General features: G+C 33.6%; 1 protein-coding gene across 2 annotated transcripts in view; it reads right to left on the bottom strand.

The window, feature by feature from the left end:
- Window positions 1-16,858, bottom strand: part of LOC123549834 (epithelial splicing regulatory protein 1-like) — a 31,692-nt gene extending 14,834 nt beyond the window's left edge. The window contains exons 1-5 of one of the 2 annotated variants that reach the window (XM_045338271.2): window positions 16,557-16,858; window positions 14,283-14,426; window positions 10,896-11,121; window positions 1,727-1,816; window positions 1,169-1,223 (exon numbers count right to left, since the gene is read on the bottom strand). In XM_045338271.2, the coding sequence (XP_045194206.1) occupies window positions 1,169-1,223; window positions 1,727-1,816; window positions 10,896-11,121; window positions 14,283-14,426; window positions 16,557-16,709 (668 nt within the window). In that variant the 5' untranslated portion in view covers window positions 16,710-16,858. The remainder of the gene's footprint in view (window positions 1-1,168; window positions 1,224-1,726; window positions 1,817-10,895; window positions 11,122-14,282; window positions 14,427-16,556) is intronic. The other variant, XM_045338272.2, reaches the window with a different exon arrangement.
- Between the last annotated feature and the right edge of the window lie 726 nt (window positions 16,859-17,584).

The following is a 17,584-nucleotide window of genomic DNA, read 5'->3' on the forward strand; positions in this document are numbered from 1 at the left end:
AGAAACAACAAAAACATTCACTCTCTGTCTAGACTGTGTTACTTCTTTAACAATAACACGTTACATTTTAGATATAAATTTAGGCGTTTTCTACTACATCAAACGTTGAATTATGTAAAAAAAACTAGGTGTCGTTTGAGACCGCTAGCTATTGTGTATGACACAACATACAATATTTACCTTATCGAACACCCTAGATCAATTCGTTTTTTTGTTTGTTTTTTTATTATATTTTATTCTCATTAATTAGATAAAAGGGGTTGAAAGTAGCAGGAAACATGTCACTCATTATCAGGAAGATTTCGAGGCAAAAAGAGAACCCTACGTCTGTTGCACAGAGATTCTCGATTACAGACGCACCAACTTCCATCATTCGTCTCCAAGGCGGGTTGATTAACGTTTGATAATAAACGGATGTACAAAAGACTTTTATTGACCCAAGGTGTATTAACAGGAAAGTTTTTTCTATATTCATCAATCCAAATAAGAGTTTTAATTAATCTTATCAGAAATTTGTAACAGCATATCAGGCGTCATTAGCGGCAAAACCGTTGTTACGGTTGTCCTAGTGTCAGAGAATATGATATCTGCGATACGACAAATATCGATCGGAGTTATGTTTCCTTGTTTCGAGACTGTAAACCAATCTCAGAATACGGACTTGTAATTGGTCAGTTTCAAATTTTGACTCCAAGACAACCAATCAGATGTTGGATGTTATAGACTTGTCTCTTAAAACTCCTAGTTATCAGACTTTAATGTCACAAAAGTCAAAGGTGAGTTTGTGTCAAGTCAAACCAAAGATGATACAATTCTTGTATGTCAAAAGCGAGTGTCTCAAAGGCATCGCATGTCCAGAGTAGATCACAAAACAAACTAAGATGATCAAATAATTTACCTTCGAAAAAAATCTCTTTACAAATGTACTTCGCTTTATAATTAAAAAAATGAATGTAAAACCTATGGTAATTAAGGTTTAATGAGAAGCTTTATATTTTTTAAATATTTAAACACATATAATAACATGTCAACGATCTGAGGTATCTATCATCATAAAATTTATTCAAATGAAACTTAATTTCCATAATTAGAATCATGTCCATAATTAGAGTTGTATACTGTTAAATGCTGTTGTTGCTGCTGGACTGTTTTTCAAATTTGTACTTACCATATACCTGGTTCCAGTCGCTCATTCACCACATCAGGTTCTGTGAATAGATGCCCTGAAACAAAAGAAAATATGTAAATATTTAAGCCCCCGTAGAACTTCTAAAATTACTTCTGGTGAAATGTGACAGAACTTAAGTTACTGTTTTGTTACAAATTTGCTGCTATGAAAATGGATGTAATACCACTGAAGGAATGTTAAAATGATACTGGTCTCCATAACAATGTAACAGAGTGTCATTAACATGCTTTATATATTTTGTGAAAATATATTTGTTTTGTTGGGCTTAGTGTCATTTTTCTATAGTCTTTTGATTAGGTTCTTGGGTTCCTGACAAATAATGTTCTCCGCAAGTAAGTTACAACTTCACCCCAATTGAATCAGATGTGGAGAACGAATGAAGTTTTTTTTTTAACTTATTTCCACTGAAAGTATTTAAAGTATTTGCGTGACATTACGGGTTATATTTCAGAAAAATAACCTTGTGGAAGTGGTGATATAAACATATAAGCGATGTGTTCAATTTAAACTGTGACACAATCAAGTAAGTTTACTTACCGTCCACAATAAGTCTGTGAATAGTTGATGCCATTTCTTGACACTGTTTGATACCATATTCTGAGGACTGGTCTTCTTGTAATCCTAAATCTGAGCATCTTCGTCAAGGAAACCAATTTTTGACATATTCAAACATAATAATTATTACAACATATAATATAACGTGTACAACAACAAAGAATATATTGGCAATGCTTGTCTACAGCCATGAAGAATGTAAATAACATATCATTTACGTGCACCATGAAAATTTTAATTACATCGCTTTATTGAGATAAAAATATGTGACAAATAATATTTCATTTATTGAAAAAGTGAAAATTTACTGACACTTGGAAGATTCATTGCGGAATCCAACGGGATCTTTAAATACGAGGCAATAGTTCATTAATTTAAACGCCTTATTACAGCACACGCCAACCGGTAGTTAATTTCTGAATCACGGTATATAATATTTGTTAGTTTTGATACAATCTAAAAGTCAAATAAAAGAAATTCTTCCGATCAGTGTAGAGCTACACAATGAAATGTTTGCACTAGGCAAACTGACATAAAATGTCATTCACATAGAATAACCCTTTTATGAATATAACATAAATACACAAAATGGACTCCGTTTCGGCTCCTTTGTAGGCCTATTTTGGTCTACTATAGTAGCTAAATCTTTCGCTTTGATGATATATCAAAACTCTTTCAGATTTGGTCAATATGTAAGGAACTGTCATGTCAAAATAGTTTATTATTAAAAATATCCAGAGCAGTTCTTTTTAAAGTTCTATGTGCAAAACCTCTAAAATATTTCAAAAACATACAAGTTTAACAAAATGCTATCAAAGAGGGTTCATGTCATCGTCTTTGGCTAAAGGGAGTTCTAGTAAAAGGTGCTGTTGTGAAGACCCTTTTTCGCACACTGGACCAAAATCGTTATATGACCGGTGCATATAGTTGTTCGAATTGAAATAAAAAAAAAAAAACAGACAAGGAAAATCATGAACAGGAAGGTGTATATGGCAGAACACTGACTAATGAAAATTTGCGTGACCAAACGGAAGGCCAAACAAATTGAAACTATTTACAAACAATAGTTACTAAAAACCCATGTTAATGTACCATAAATACTTCTTTTGGCTGTGTAATATATATGAAGTTAGTATTTACAAGGTGTCGGCCCTGACCTGAAGATAAATTGTTCCTGTTTTGTGTTATTATGTTACAAAAGGAATGTACAAACATATTTATACATTAGGACAGTAACGGTTGTATGTTTAACCTGAAGGGACGGCCCTGTATTAAATATATAGTGTCTGCAGTCGTGAGGTGTCTTGGCAATGATATATAGATAAACAACAGCTCTAAGTGACAACACAATGAAAAAACCTCATCTGAACTACTTACAACTTGTAAATGTATGCATGCATGTTAATGCGGAAATACACTGAGCATAAAACCGCACATTAAACACTCATTTCCTTCAGCTTACAAACATATCATACATAAATGTGTATGAAAAGAAACAGAGCATAGTTCGAAATAGAAAATGTTCATTTTCGTTCGACAGGTTGTGTTTGAAGCTAAATCTGCAAATGGACAAAACATGTAGAAAATCCATAGCATTAGTGCCTTTGGAGTACATGTTTTTGTCGTTGACATGATGCGCTTGTCTGTCGCACCGGGTACATTTCTGAATAGCCTGCATACATACAATCATTCCTCCGGCATTTTTAAGCAGATCGCCAACTTTAATTCAAGAGAATTCTGACAACTGTTCAATTGTTTCTGCTGAAATGCAAAATTGCGACTTAAAATGTTATAAAGAAATTTGCAACTTCTTGTATACATGTACTTGCACGTTGCAGAAAGATCGATTTTATCTTTCGGTAGGTATCTTACAGGCAATCTTGAACGGTCTCTGAGATTATTTGAAGCCTATTGTTTTAGTACGGGGTGACGATATATCAATACTGATTATGAACAAACATGTATCGTCATTTGATCAGGTGTATAAAACATAATCTCATTAACGCAACACAGGTCTTGTTATGCTATACTATTATGCATAGAGAAGGGACTTAAAACAAAGAGGCATTATGACTGAGCATGAATAAATAATAATATAATATAGACAATAAAAAGCCGTATATGGTAATAATGTCAAGGGTCATGTCGAATACAAAACAAGAATAAATCAACAAGTATGCACAGCTACGACATTGTTTCAATACTTTTTTGTAGGACAGAAGCGGCTTGTGGTCGATATAATGTCTAAAGACACAAAAAAAGACGGGGAATGAAATAGTTTTTGAAGATGTTTGCCGCTAAGATAAGATCTTTTAAATTCCTCTTAAGTAAAATAAACAAAGCGTACAATGGCTGATATTTGAAGCATACAGGAAAAGGAGAACGGTGTTAACAAGGCCAACACATAAAAGGTTGAATACCACCAATTGTTTTAGTATAGATACCAAACTCGCTGACAACAATTAGAATTCAAAGAGACTACGGCAATTCATCAATGTTTGGAAAAAGATCTGTCAGTATCTCATTTTGTTTTGATATATCAGTAAACTACGATCTAAGATGTCTAATATTGACAATTTGTGATGGTTGATTGTCCATAATGATAACAAATGACAAGTGGTGAAAAGACTGCCAATAATGAAGTGCCCAATATTAGCTGGATACGGGGCGATCTTTTGAAATATACATGTAGAAAAAGACCGGCGCAGACAATTTAAACTGCGACACTGGCGGAAGAAAACTTTGTGAACACTTGTATACTTAGAATAAACAATTCTGTAACACTGAAAACGGGGAAACTGTCGGCTGGCCAAAAGTTTCAAATTACATGGTGAAATGTCGTATTTAATTTCCTAATGACGCTAAATGTCCAAAGGTCAAACAGGCATGTCAACTGCATATTTAGTGACATTTGCCGACCATTATCATGCTGACTTAGAAATGAAAGCTACATAATGACCAAGAAGTTATTAAACCGAATCAGACAATATAATTGTGATTTCAAGTTAAAAATGCATGTACATTCTATTCACATTAATAACTGCAAACAATAGAAGTTCCAAAACCTCACAATGACATTCGTAATTTTTGCCTATTTCAAATACCATGTTTTTAATGACACGGTTTTAAGCTATGGAGAAAAGCGTTTCAGGAAAAACAAATGATGTTAACTTTTTTCTATATGTTTTCCAACACACTCTCATATGTTTCGTCTTCTGATACTTCAATGGTCTTCCCCATAAAAACCTTATGCATGACGTCAGATAATTATAATGTACAAAAAGGTGCTGCAAAATTCTTACTTTACGGCAGGACGTATGAAAAGAGCCCCATCATTAGTTACTTATGTATTTCGCCGAAGAAGCAGATTGAGATCACGTGCTAATATATGACTTAATATAATATCGTTCAACTTTATTCCAGTCACATAACAAGACGATGTATCTAAGTGATATATTGTTGTATTATTTTCATGTTCATTAATTTGGTTGGCTTTATTTCCTGAATTTAGACAGATAAATTTTAAATGCTTCAATTTTTTAATCATATTCAAATACAGGCATACTTGATTGTTTTTGCATTCGTTCAGTTGTTCTTAATTAACCGTGTATTCTTTTTGCGAAGAAAACCCGAATTAGCCATTCATTACAACGCCCTCAAACGACACATATGAAGGTATTACGACCGTGTAGGTCATATTTATGTCAATCTTTTTTTGGGGACCGTTCCCTTGTATATCAAGTGATATACATAATATATGTTCCAGAATGTCAGCTATTAATGAAAGTTCTATTTAGCAGACGACATTTGCCAAGATTTACCTTAAACAGGAAATGAAAGCCTGTTGGTCGCCCTTATAACTGTGAAAATGATATAGGTATAAATAATTCATCGATTTTGCATAACTAATTTCAACAAGTGTTATTAGCCTTTCTAATAAAATTATGATGGCTGACACATTAACTTAATAACATTAAGACCGCTTCAACAATACTGACAAAATGTAACTATACTTTTCAACTGAAAATAACATTGGCAATTCTGATTCATGAATGCAATTTACAATGAATACTAAACTGTATTATGAATTTATGATGAATCATTATAACGAAATACGCATGTTCTACACGTGAAATGGAAATTCCACCGGTGTCGTTTGGTAGTGAAGTATAATTTATTCAGTGCGGAATCTTATTTTTATAAACGGAAGCACCGTTTCTGTCCAATGGCCAGATTCCGTATTCACCCAATGCAACTTGCCGGAACTTTGTAGATGAAATCTATCTGAGCTGTCTGTATATGCAGAATGCATTATCATGCATAGTCCCATTGAAATGTGTGCTGATTTAATAACAACTTAGTTTAAGTTTCAGACTGGAGACTTTAATGGCTATGGGCCCTGGACACCTAATGCAGACAGGTTTGCTCGTACGTGAAACATCAAGGGGTTTTTAGAAAAGAATGGGGTTTGTGTACTGCTGGTACAAAAAAAAAACAGACTTATGATGAGGAAGTAATGTGTACACAGATAGAGAGCCCGACATAGAGAGCCCGACATAGAAGCTATGATGGTCACAAAACAAACAGCAGCTTCCGGACGACATTGGAATGAACGGAAACCCTGAGTTTATAGAGATACCGAAGTGGTGAAGATTTACTAAGTCCAAAATAGATACGGATGGAAATCTGAGTCAACTTGTTACAAATAGAGAGATAGGAGGCATTTCTATTATTTTCAGAGTAGATAAATTAAGAAAGATTTGAGTGTTTCAATGTTCCAACACGAATGCCATTTTGCTGAGCCAGCTAAGGTCCAAACTATTTTGTCTGGTCGTCCTTGTTATTAAACTGAATTGTATCATAATCTCAAGCGCTTGTGTTTTGTGTGTGTTAATATTTCCCCCAAATGAGCCTCTTGATTCATAAACTAAAAAGAAAATCGTAATGTCGACCATATCGTACATGAATCAATCTCTGTCAAGTAACTAGAATATGCTGGAGGGTAAAAGGGGTAGACAACTTTTGCAAAAAATACAAGTTATAGTTTATCCATTTAAAGATATGAGAATAACAACCATCCAGGCAAAAATGAGAAGTCATTACCGCGAGCAAATACAATGTATAATGTTTTACCAACGAAAGATATTAAAACAAAGCCCAAGGCTAAAATGTTAATTTGCCATCATAAAATCTAACGATGTATGAAAATTCGCTTTAGGTAAAATGTAATTAAAAGGAAAGATAAGATTTTAAAAACGACATTAATGTTTCGCCAATTTATAACGCTTTATCTGCTGACAGTGAAATATCAATAATGAATCGGTCAATATAGGTCCATGTATAAAGGTGAATCTAATCACTGGAATATCAATGTTTTGAAAACTTAACCCTACATGGAACAGCTTACTGCCCGTGAACATACAAAAACTTCTTCACCAGACACAAGAACATCTTTGTTCTATGTCATAAACATCGCTCCAATGTCAATATCTGGACTACTGAAATAACTCAGAAGTTAAACATAAATAATTTTCCAACAGTGATAACAGAGTTATCAAATTGCAAATCTTGGGTAAAACTACCAAAATTAGAGCAAATTATTGTCAGAGTGAGTCACGATTTCGGTTAAAACCTTCCTAATGCTTTCGTCAAAAATCAATAACTTCGCCACCCTGTTGCGGTTAGTTAACCATAACAACCAAAATTTCAGAGATTTTCGGGTAGTCGGTTTAAAACGTCCAACCACTGGTAATGTTACACAATTACACAATTATCAATCAATACGAAATAAAAGTCACCGATGACTCTATTAAAGTTTCATTTCTACCTTAAAATTGAATTGTTAATGAAGCGTTAAAAAAAAATACGAAAATTATAACAGTGTCATACCACTAAGTGATGTCGATATTGAAAATGAAAAGTTAGAAAGGTTTCTAGATTCTAGATAACTGGGAAAAAAAGTGAATAAATAATATATATTCAGTTGGTTGATTTTCGAGATATAGTTTCAAGGTATGTTTATATTCGAGACATATTTTGGAGTAAAAACAATCTTAATTGAGCAACTCTTAAAATCAATGTAATATCTATTCCAACAAGCGTGAGTTTCTTGAACAGAATAAAGGGGAATCGCCACTTTTTAATCAAAGTGCTTCTAAATCCGACTTAACTAGTTTCTAAACAGAAAACATACCAAAAGAAATTCACTTCATGATCCATCTTAAATAATGGAAACCTCAACTGTATTGACAAAAAAGTTTATAATCGCATTTATAACCATTTGTAGATAAACTTTTGATACGCTCCGACCTTCAGATGCCAGCATTACTTGCTACCGTTGACGAAGAAAGATAACACATACTGTATGTTAAAACTGTTTAGATTTAAGAGACAGCGTTGAAGGCGAAGAAAAGGGCATTGTGGTCAAGAAAATATCGAACAGTTTGGCAAATCAGCACAGTTAACAGCTTGATAACTTGAATGAAATTCTTTGCTTTAATGCACTAATGTCTTATCCTTTTTTTTGCAAAGTTTTCAGCAAGGAGAAAGAATAAAATCACTATGGTATTAGTGACATGGTGATCCCAAAAGGTCCACATGCCTGCAGAATAACAAGGTCAAGGCCAAACTCTCTCAATCACACATTTCAACATCAGTTAGTAAGCTATGATTTGTAACAAACTTTGTTTAGAATAATACAGATTTCAACGAAATGTAACCATTCTTAAAATCGCATTGTAATCAATTCTAAATGTTGAAATTAGAATAGACAACTAGAACAATTTAGAAAAGGAAATAACAATAACGTGACTGGAGAACTTAATCGGCGTCAAATGCATGTTATATGTCGACATGTTCTATAAAAACAATCCCGAACATGTTCACTTCCTTTTTCCATTAATATGAATTAAAGTACCAACATTTTTATTGAGATTTATCATTAATGTCAAAAAGACGTCGCCTTTTAAAATTACGTTGTCACGATTTTAAAAGTGTAAAAAGTTGACCCGATACACAAAGAACAGTAAGTTAAGCATACATTCAAATTTATTTTAATGGGAGAATAAGAAATGCGCTTTAATGCACTTTCTTTTATACGTGTCTGTTAAGTTTTGTGTCAGCTCTGACTTTGTTAATATATACAGTATACTTGCTTAACAAATTGATATTCAGTACTCTTTGAGGGCCCGCAGAAATGTTAATCCCTACCGTATTGTCGAAAATGAAAGCCAACACATTCAGTTTTAAATACAATTTTCTTCCCTAATCCCGCCTGAACAAACATGGAATTAACTGCCTTAACACATCTTCATACGTCGATTCAGACACGCTGTTTCCATACATTAATCTAATTTCACGCTGATTTTCAAGTTTAGGGTAAATTGTTATGAAAATGAAATGAAATAAAAACATCTTGGCCACATAGTTGCATTATATCGTGCGGACTGCAGGTTCACGGTAGCCGCACAATAAGAATGAATAATTAGGGAATAAATATACATGAAGGTTTTGATGACTTCATACACTTATCTTCAAACTACTTTAGTTTCTACTTCTTTTAAAAGCATTAATCGAGAGAGCTGTTGAAAATGTTAAATTTAGTTTCAATTTGATATCAACTTATCTGGAACAGTTTCTACCTTTCAAAAAGTGCACGAACGTTCAAGTTTTCGTTTTTGAAAGTTAACCTTTTTATAAACGCCTTTAGGCGAAACCATGTATATTTAGTCGTTAATATTGTTACTAGGACAGTCAACTCAACTAACAATCTTAGAAGGAAATCAACTAGAAAAACTATTCATAAATACCGAGTTTTTCTTTATTGGAATGCAAGCACCCGTATTTTTGCACATGGACAATTGTTAAGTTATTCTTCCGCACGCAATCTTTTATGCTGAGCCATAAAGGAAAAACTATGTTGTAAAACGGCTATTATGTTTTAAGATTTTTGTCAATTCTCACTAGGTTTCGCTACGCCTTTTAAAGCATTCTTTTGTTTTTGCCCAAGTTTTTTCTCGTCATGTCTTTTGTTAGTGTTATCTTTTTACTATCTCTATTGTTTAACCATTGACCAAACCGTGGCCTACCGACAGTGTCAAAGAATATAATACCAAACACTTTACTCTACCGGTGTTTATCATAGTCCAATCTTGTAATTAAAACTCAAAAGTATTTCTCTTTTAGTATGCCATTACTTCAAAAACAACAAGGGGTTTACCTAACTACTTGATAATTTTGGAATGTTAATTTTAACGCGTTAAAAGCCTTTGTTCGCAATGAAAAGAAAAATATTGACCAAAATAATAAGTAAAAGTATGACGAATCAAGACTTAAGTAGCAAATTTTCATATTTGTGGAATGATTCCAAATTCTGAACAATTAAAAACGAAGCAAAGACGACCCTGGAACGAAAGATACAAGAAGAAATATTGTCTATGTAAGAAATTATTTGCTATTTAAAACGTGCTAAGATTGTGAACAAATTAACTGAGTCACAAAGTAATAATCTTACAAGAGTTGACAAGAATTAAGCAATCATTTACTCCAAGACAAGACTGAACGGTCGGTCTAACAGATGACGCACATAAACAAGTTAGGAGATCCTTGCCTGTTATGCACTGGACGGGAGTAAAAACAATGACGCAAAAGAAACTACATCGGAAGACGGCTATATATATATAGGAACAAAAGAAGAGTCTGAAGCAGTTTGTTGTACTATAAACTGCACCAAACAATTGTACGGTCATGAAGGCCAAGTGAGTGAGATACCGGCTGCAAAGCAAGGGTTTTACTTAAAGCTTTAACGGATTTTAATTGACTTAATATCAACGAAAGCTGAAAACGATCAGTGCATATCAGAGTATCCATCAGTTACATAAAATATGCCAAACGAAGTAAAATGCATGAGAAAATAGTGCACAGGATTTAGTAATTGTAGCTTTGGAAAGGTCTACATCAACTCAGATATGTAATATATGTTTTAGCAAGTTAACCAGAACTAACCCATCACCGCTTAAATACAATTCGTACTCACCAGCCATCCTAGAGGACTACGGTCCAACACTAAGAATGAATTCTAACAACACTTCATGACCTTTCCGCGGAAGAGGTCATTCGAAACACTCTTTTTTTCAAGAATGAAAAAGGATACAATCTAACATACATTTGATGTTCGTAATATTTTCTGCTTTGTACATTTTCACAAACTCTTTTCTGAGGTCATAATATGAGTAGAAATATTGTGGTAAAGTAATGTTTTTATTCCCACATTCGGGATGTAATGCTTGTCGTATATGATTTGGTCCATCAGTTGCGAGACAGAATGATTTGCCGCCGTGGTCGGGGTGAACACCTTTTGAGACGAGAAACCGGTCGAACTGAAACAAAAGCATGTTATGATATTATTTGATGCATTTTCATTTATCTTAAAGAAGACTGACGCTAAGCTATACTGGTATGTGGTTTCAAAACCATTTATCGCTTAGAAATGTAAACTAACAAGAAATTACCAGAAAATGCATTTGCGATAAATGTATGTGCATGAACAAAATCACAGCACTATGCACACAAGTATATAACGAATGCCAAATATAGTAACAAGCATTCGGAAACGGCACGTCGGTAAAAAATGAAACGAACAATCTGCCGTTTACATTTAGGCTATTAAAGTTTTATTGCATCATACAGGGAAACAGACGTGACGTTACATAGCGTTGTAACGGAACGGTTATTAGAGCATAATCAAAACTAAAGTTCCTAATTTAGAACAACACTTTTCTCTGATTTATGCATTAGAATACAGTGTTACTGTTGCTTGAAAAATCGTTCTTTTTACATTTGCAATTCAGAATTTCTGATTAACATCATACCTATTATAATATATTATGTAATTATTCAAATAAACAAGAGATGTTGAAGACAGTAATGCTCAGTTATTGTTAGTACAAAAGTTAATGAATACTAGAAGTCGAAAAGAGGCCATAACTTTGTGAAAAATGAAAGCTGTTCACTGGCCAGTAAACAAGCGTGTGCAGTGGGTACAAAGACACCAGCCTGCACATAAGAACATAACCACGAATTTAGGCGAGTGCATTAGCTCTGCCTAGTTTTCGAACAGCCAAACTTAAAACACAATACTTCGTTCCATTTGAACTTAGACATAAAATATTAATTTAAAAGTGTATTTTTGTACTAATATGTTGCCAATCGTTTAATTCGATTTCGGCGGACACACGAACAAACACACACACTTTTGGCGTATGTAAATGCTAAATTTTGTATTTGAAGATCTTCTGTTCATAAAGACCAAAGCTATCCTTTTTAAATTCAAACCTAAACCATTTTAATTTCTATTTTTATCATATTACGGAACTGAGTTTTAAGAAACTTGTTAATCTTTTAATAGCCATGCTGTTTGGGAAACGCCGGGTGCAAGAAAAATGTTCGTGATTAACCTTTCCTATATACGGCTGATAAAGACGTTTGAAAACTTGGAAGTTCTTTATCTAGTTCTCTTTAAAATTCACTATACATGGACAATGGTGTATTATAAACAGATGTACTACCAGCCAAAAGCCTTACAAAGACAGAAACAATTTGGCATAAAAAGATTGAAGGGTGCTTTGCAAGCATATTGCCCACGATTTTAACATGTCTATTTCAGTTTTATTATGGTCACTTTAGATATGAAAATAGAACATCTAGTCATATGTATTTTACAGCATAGACATCTTTTTAATGGCATTGAGCTGCACTTTTAAAAAATGCTGCTAATGTTGATAATGCAAGTTTTATTACAGATCACTAAATTACGACACTATGAAACGGGAGAAAAGACTAGCAAGCTTGAAAATCCAATTACTCGAGACATTCGTGCAGTTATATTAACCACACAATTACAAAAGAATGTACTTAATTACATGAAAAAGACAAATCTGCTTTAATTTATCCCTTTCAACATCAGAATAAAGCGGTTAACATGATCAACAATTCAACAATATGTCAATTTCGGTGGAAAAGTAAACACTTTCACAATTCGTCTTAATATTTGATGAGATTACCAGTTTTCTTTTTTATTTCTAACTTTTTGGGCAAACAAGTGAAAAATACATATTAATCATAAATTTTTATTTCGGCTTATGTACTGTCATGGTGTGTTACTTTTCAGGATTAAATATTTATTAGGCTCGAACAGGCCTTTGAATGTATTTTCTCTGTGTTAGAAATGTTTGTCTAGCAAATTATAAGATCAGAGGCGATTAGCAAAAGAAAAAGGGGAACTGCAATTAATAAAAATTGCTTATGACAACGGTTTATATATATTTCTGCTGGTCATTTGTATTTGCACGTTATTTCATAGACACGATTGACAGAATACATGCACGGAAAGGCGTTGTGTATAAGGTACACGTTTTAAAATCTCTACAGTAGCCATTTCTTAATATTCCATAAATGCATGATCTTTTGCTACCATGTACATTCTAACTATTTTAAGGCAGTGGCTATATACAGAACTGGTACAGGTCTTTTTGACTGCCTTTCTACAGAGACGGTACAGCATCTGGCTCATTAGAAGGTCGTTTTACAGAACCAGGGCCACTTTTCTCCAGTGACCACTACCTTCTTTTAAATTAAACACCACATCATCGTATTTTTAGCCCCTATAGTGATCGCACCAAATGTTACGCAGCTATTCTCATTTTAACTTCGGAAGCTAGTATTGACCAACCCTATCAGTCATTGTAAGAATACATGTGTTACCATCGTAACATGATGTCCTTTGTTTGTGTAGAGGGTTTATATTTGTATTGTTACCATCTACACATAAATTTCTCATTTCGCTGCAACTCAGGCCTACAAGCAACAGCTTTTGGCAAACGGTAAAAGCTAACTGCAACGCGAAAATCCTTATAACGTCAATAATCGTGCAACAGGTGCTAGCAGCATTGGATGCTGAATGTTTGAAGAGCCGACACGCGTTTCTCCGTTAATTATAGCGGCTCTTTTGATATTTAAATTAGCAATGGAATAGGTGTTATTAGCTTTCAGGAAAAGTTTAGGGAACAGATAAATATTGCGTTGGTGTATTTTATCGATACTACAGAATAAGTATTCAACTGGCGTTGCTTCAACAGCGCCAACAGATTGTCCGTTTTGAAACAGTACATGACAAAAGACGGACAAGTACAGTATTCAATTAAACAAAGTATGCATGTTCATAAGAACTGAATGAGCATAGTAAAGCTGTCACATTATTTAAAACTCAGATTGTTCAGTACCTAGCGATGCAGTATTTCATATGCAAATTATTAGCAAGACCGAAATTGCGGGAGCTTATTCGTGTATTTTATTATTTATTCCTATGAAAATACCAAACACACTCATTTACCCCAATCTCAATTAAATACGACAATCCTAGAGATATATCGCCCTTACACTGATTAATATTATAAACGACATTCGTATTTCATCTACTACAAAAAAGACATTAATGCATAACAGGCGGCGTATATCTTCTTATGAAGTGTAATGTACGTACCTCATCTAATACATGGTCCAGTGGTTGAGCATTTTTGATGATATCTTCATCTAGACCCGTTTCTTGTTTACAATCTTCTGTAATTACGGTTTCCGACAGCTCGTTCGGCGTCGGTCGGCAGTAATGCTGCTGCACTGCAACAACCTAGGCAACAAAAAATGGAGGTCAATGTCATTGTAAGGACTAGCATTGGCAAACGTATATGGTTTTATGCACTCATGTAATACATAAGACCAAAACAAAAACAAAAAAAACGGCTAATACTGGCTCAAACTTTTTTTCAACCACTTAAAGTAAAAAACGTACAATATCTTTTATGTAGATCTAAACCAAAACTAACAAAAACTGGACTTCTGTGAAGAAAGTGTAGAAGCTGGGTCCGGTCGCAAAAGGCAAGGTAAGCCCTGGACCTTTTTGTTCTCATCTGTTTGACTTTTATTTATGCTAACTTATTGTGCAGAACGCTTAAAGGTTATTTGATTCAATCTAAACTGTCCGTTTCCTGGAGCTGACGTCAGTTGGCGTATTATGAGGATACTCATGACTATTGGGGTTCGAATCCTTCTCTTATATTCGAAAAAAATGGTGTATTTTGGCAAACTAGTAAAATGTTTATTTTCAAACTGGTTGGCTCAAGGGTTTAACTGATTGAGAGAGCAATCCTATAGACTTTGACAACTCTATATTGTCAATATTCATGGGTGTCAGAATATCGTGTGTTTTTTTACCATGGCCTTTTGTGGGACATAAGCTATTTGCACTGAATAGAAAGTGTGACGAAATTTGACATTCTACACAAAGCTTATTAAAGTTGTCACGCTGGAAGGAGTTTCTTTTATACAAATAACATGTATATATATAAGAAACATAAACATAATTATGATGCACGGATGAAGGAAAAAAATACATGACAAATATTGTAAAAATTGATCAGTGTGACAGCTAAAGGGGCATTCTTTACATCAAAAATGCATTATATATTCAAGCATGGTTGGGTGATTTTTTGACAGATCTTAGTACACGGCGTGGAAAAGTTATGATTAACTGTTTAATATTTTCCGAACAGGCAATTCGATTTTAAAATCCGTCATACGGCTGTTTGGGTTTTGATTTTCACACAAATATGCAAATGAATTCTGTTGTATTAATGGATGTAATAATATCTGGCTGATTAAGTGATAAAAACGCAAGAAATCGAAAAATCCTTAGTGCTTCTGAAAACGTTCGCCAGTTTTATGGCCGTGTTAAAAGCTCTCTGTTTAAAATGCATTAAAAATGTAGATTCATTTTTAGACATTGCAAAAGCAAAATATTTACCTTAAATTAAACATGACATGGTGTTTATAATTATTTTTTCCTTCTAAGTAATGCTAAAATTAAGTCATGGGTATCAATATAGAACAAATATGTATTTTATTGCTCCTTGTGCTGCCAGTATTATTTGAACAAACAACCGTAATTTCCGCATTTTGACACACAAATTTGTTCGATCATTTCCAGCATAAATTGCACTCTGACCTATGAAATAAAAAAAATGAGTCTAAGCTCGAGAAACCCCAAACGTGCATGTACTGATGTAATGAGCATGGCACGAGTTTTTGACGGTATTGTCTTTATGATAAACTCAAACTTCTGTACTAGTATGAAGAATACAAAACTTTTTTTTACGAATGTACAGGAAACAATATGGCTCCTTTAATCAAACTACTGTTATTATTCATAATGTAACACCACATTTTTGTGTGTTAATCAAGTTATTATATTGCATGTTCAGTTATAAACACCTTGAACAAAAATAGTTTGGCATGACCTAGAATAAAATTTGATACACTGTAATCATTTTTGAATCGATTCAATACAAAGTCAACAAATTATCACGTATTATGTTTCAAGCTACCGCTACAGAACTTTATAAAAATGTGTAAACTTATCAAATTGACAGACTTGAAATGCCTAATAATTGTACAAATACCAAAGATAAAACATGATCCCAAATTTCGAGATAATATAAGCGGATTTTATGTAAACACCTTTTAAACTACCCACGAGTAGCATAGTTTAGTTTCTACTTCAGTAAATTTTGTGTGAAATTACAACAAAATTTAAAAGGGCAGGACCAATTTAACTAAACAGACCGAAACTCTATAGAAGTTGAAAATACTTTAGCAGATGATATTACATAAAACCAGGTAGCCATTCATAGATAATATAACAGAAAATAACACTCGAAAATAATGTATAATGTTTAAAGCCGGAAATAAAATGTAAACATACCTTGTTATTTGGCAAGTCATATAATAAATACACAAATAAAACTATCTGTTCTTCGTCAACTCCAAGCTCTTCTCCATTTTTTCCAGCAGACGCGCAAAATAAAACGACCAAGTAAGAAGAATTGGTCATATTGTTAATTTCACTTATTTTCATTTTGATTGCACTAATTTCAGTCACTTTTCTCCATGAAAATACATGTATTCAGTGTAAATGGTGTATGTCTCTTAAATGTAATAAAGGAAATGTTTTGTAAACTGTACACCATGTGAAAGATATCCTAGCCTTTTACCGTCAAAATAAGACACACATTCTTATTGGTTCGTGCTTAAAAACGTGGCGATGAATATCGAGGACCGCCACGGGGGATCCAATTAAGACCGTATTTTACAGGTAAATGCGCCCAGGTGTGACGAATAATAATTTTACTGCTGGAAGTTATTTAATCGCCATTATCGCTCAATTTGCTGATCGATGGGGAATGTGATAAAATATAAATACAGGAAGTTGTAAATTTGACGAAAAAGTTAAGACATTTAATAAAATATAACCAAATAGCCAGGTATCTTTCTACATCGGTGTACCCCGTAAAAGAAAATAAGACAATGCGCACGCATCAACAGTAGTTACCGGAAGCTGGAAATGGCGCCAAGCTGTTACAATCTCGTATGCATATAATGGAAATAAAATGGATTTTCCTGTAACAGAAAGCAATGTGTTACCACGGACAAATATATATTGGAGGCATTAATGCTGTCGGATATCCTACCGCAACTGGTTTGAAAGAAAATTTCCATAATTGTAGATTTTACGACGAAGTGGAAAATGTCAAAGTAATTTACTCTTGGTATGAGTCTAGTTAATAGATCACAGCAGATTAAACATACGACACAGCAAAGTATAAAACTCGGCTCAAAACCCATTGCCTACAATGCTTTTAGCAATCACGCTAAATAGTCATTACATGAAAATCAACTGAAATATATCAGAACCAGAACTTACATCGAATATCTGTCAGCATAAAGTGCATG

Source organism: Mercenaria mercenaria, chromosome 6 (assembly GCF_021730395.1).
Source record: "Mercenaria mercenaria strain notata chromosome 6, MADL_Memer_1, whole genome shotgun sequence".
Classification (NCBI taxonomy): Eukaryota; Metazoa; Mollusca; class Bivalvia; order Venerida; family Veneridae; genus Mercenaria; species Mercenaria mercenaria.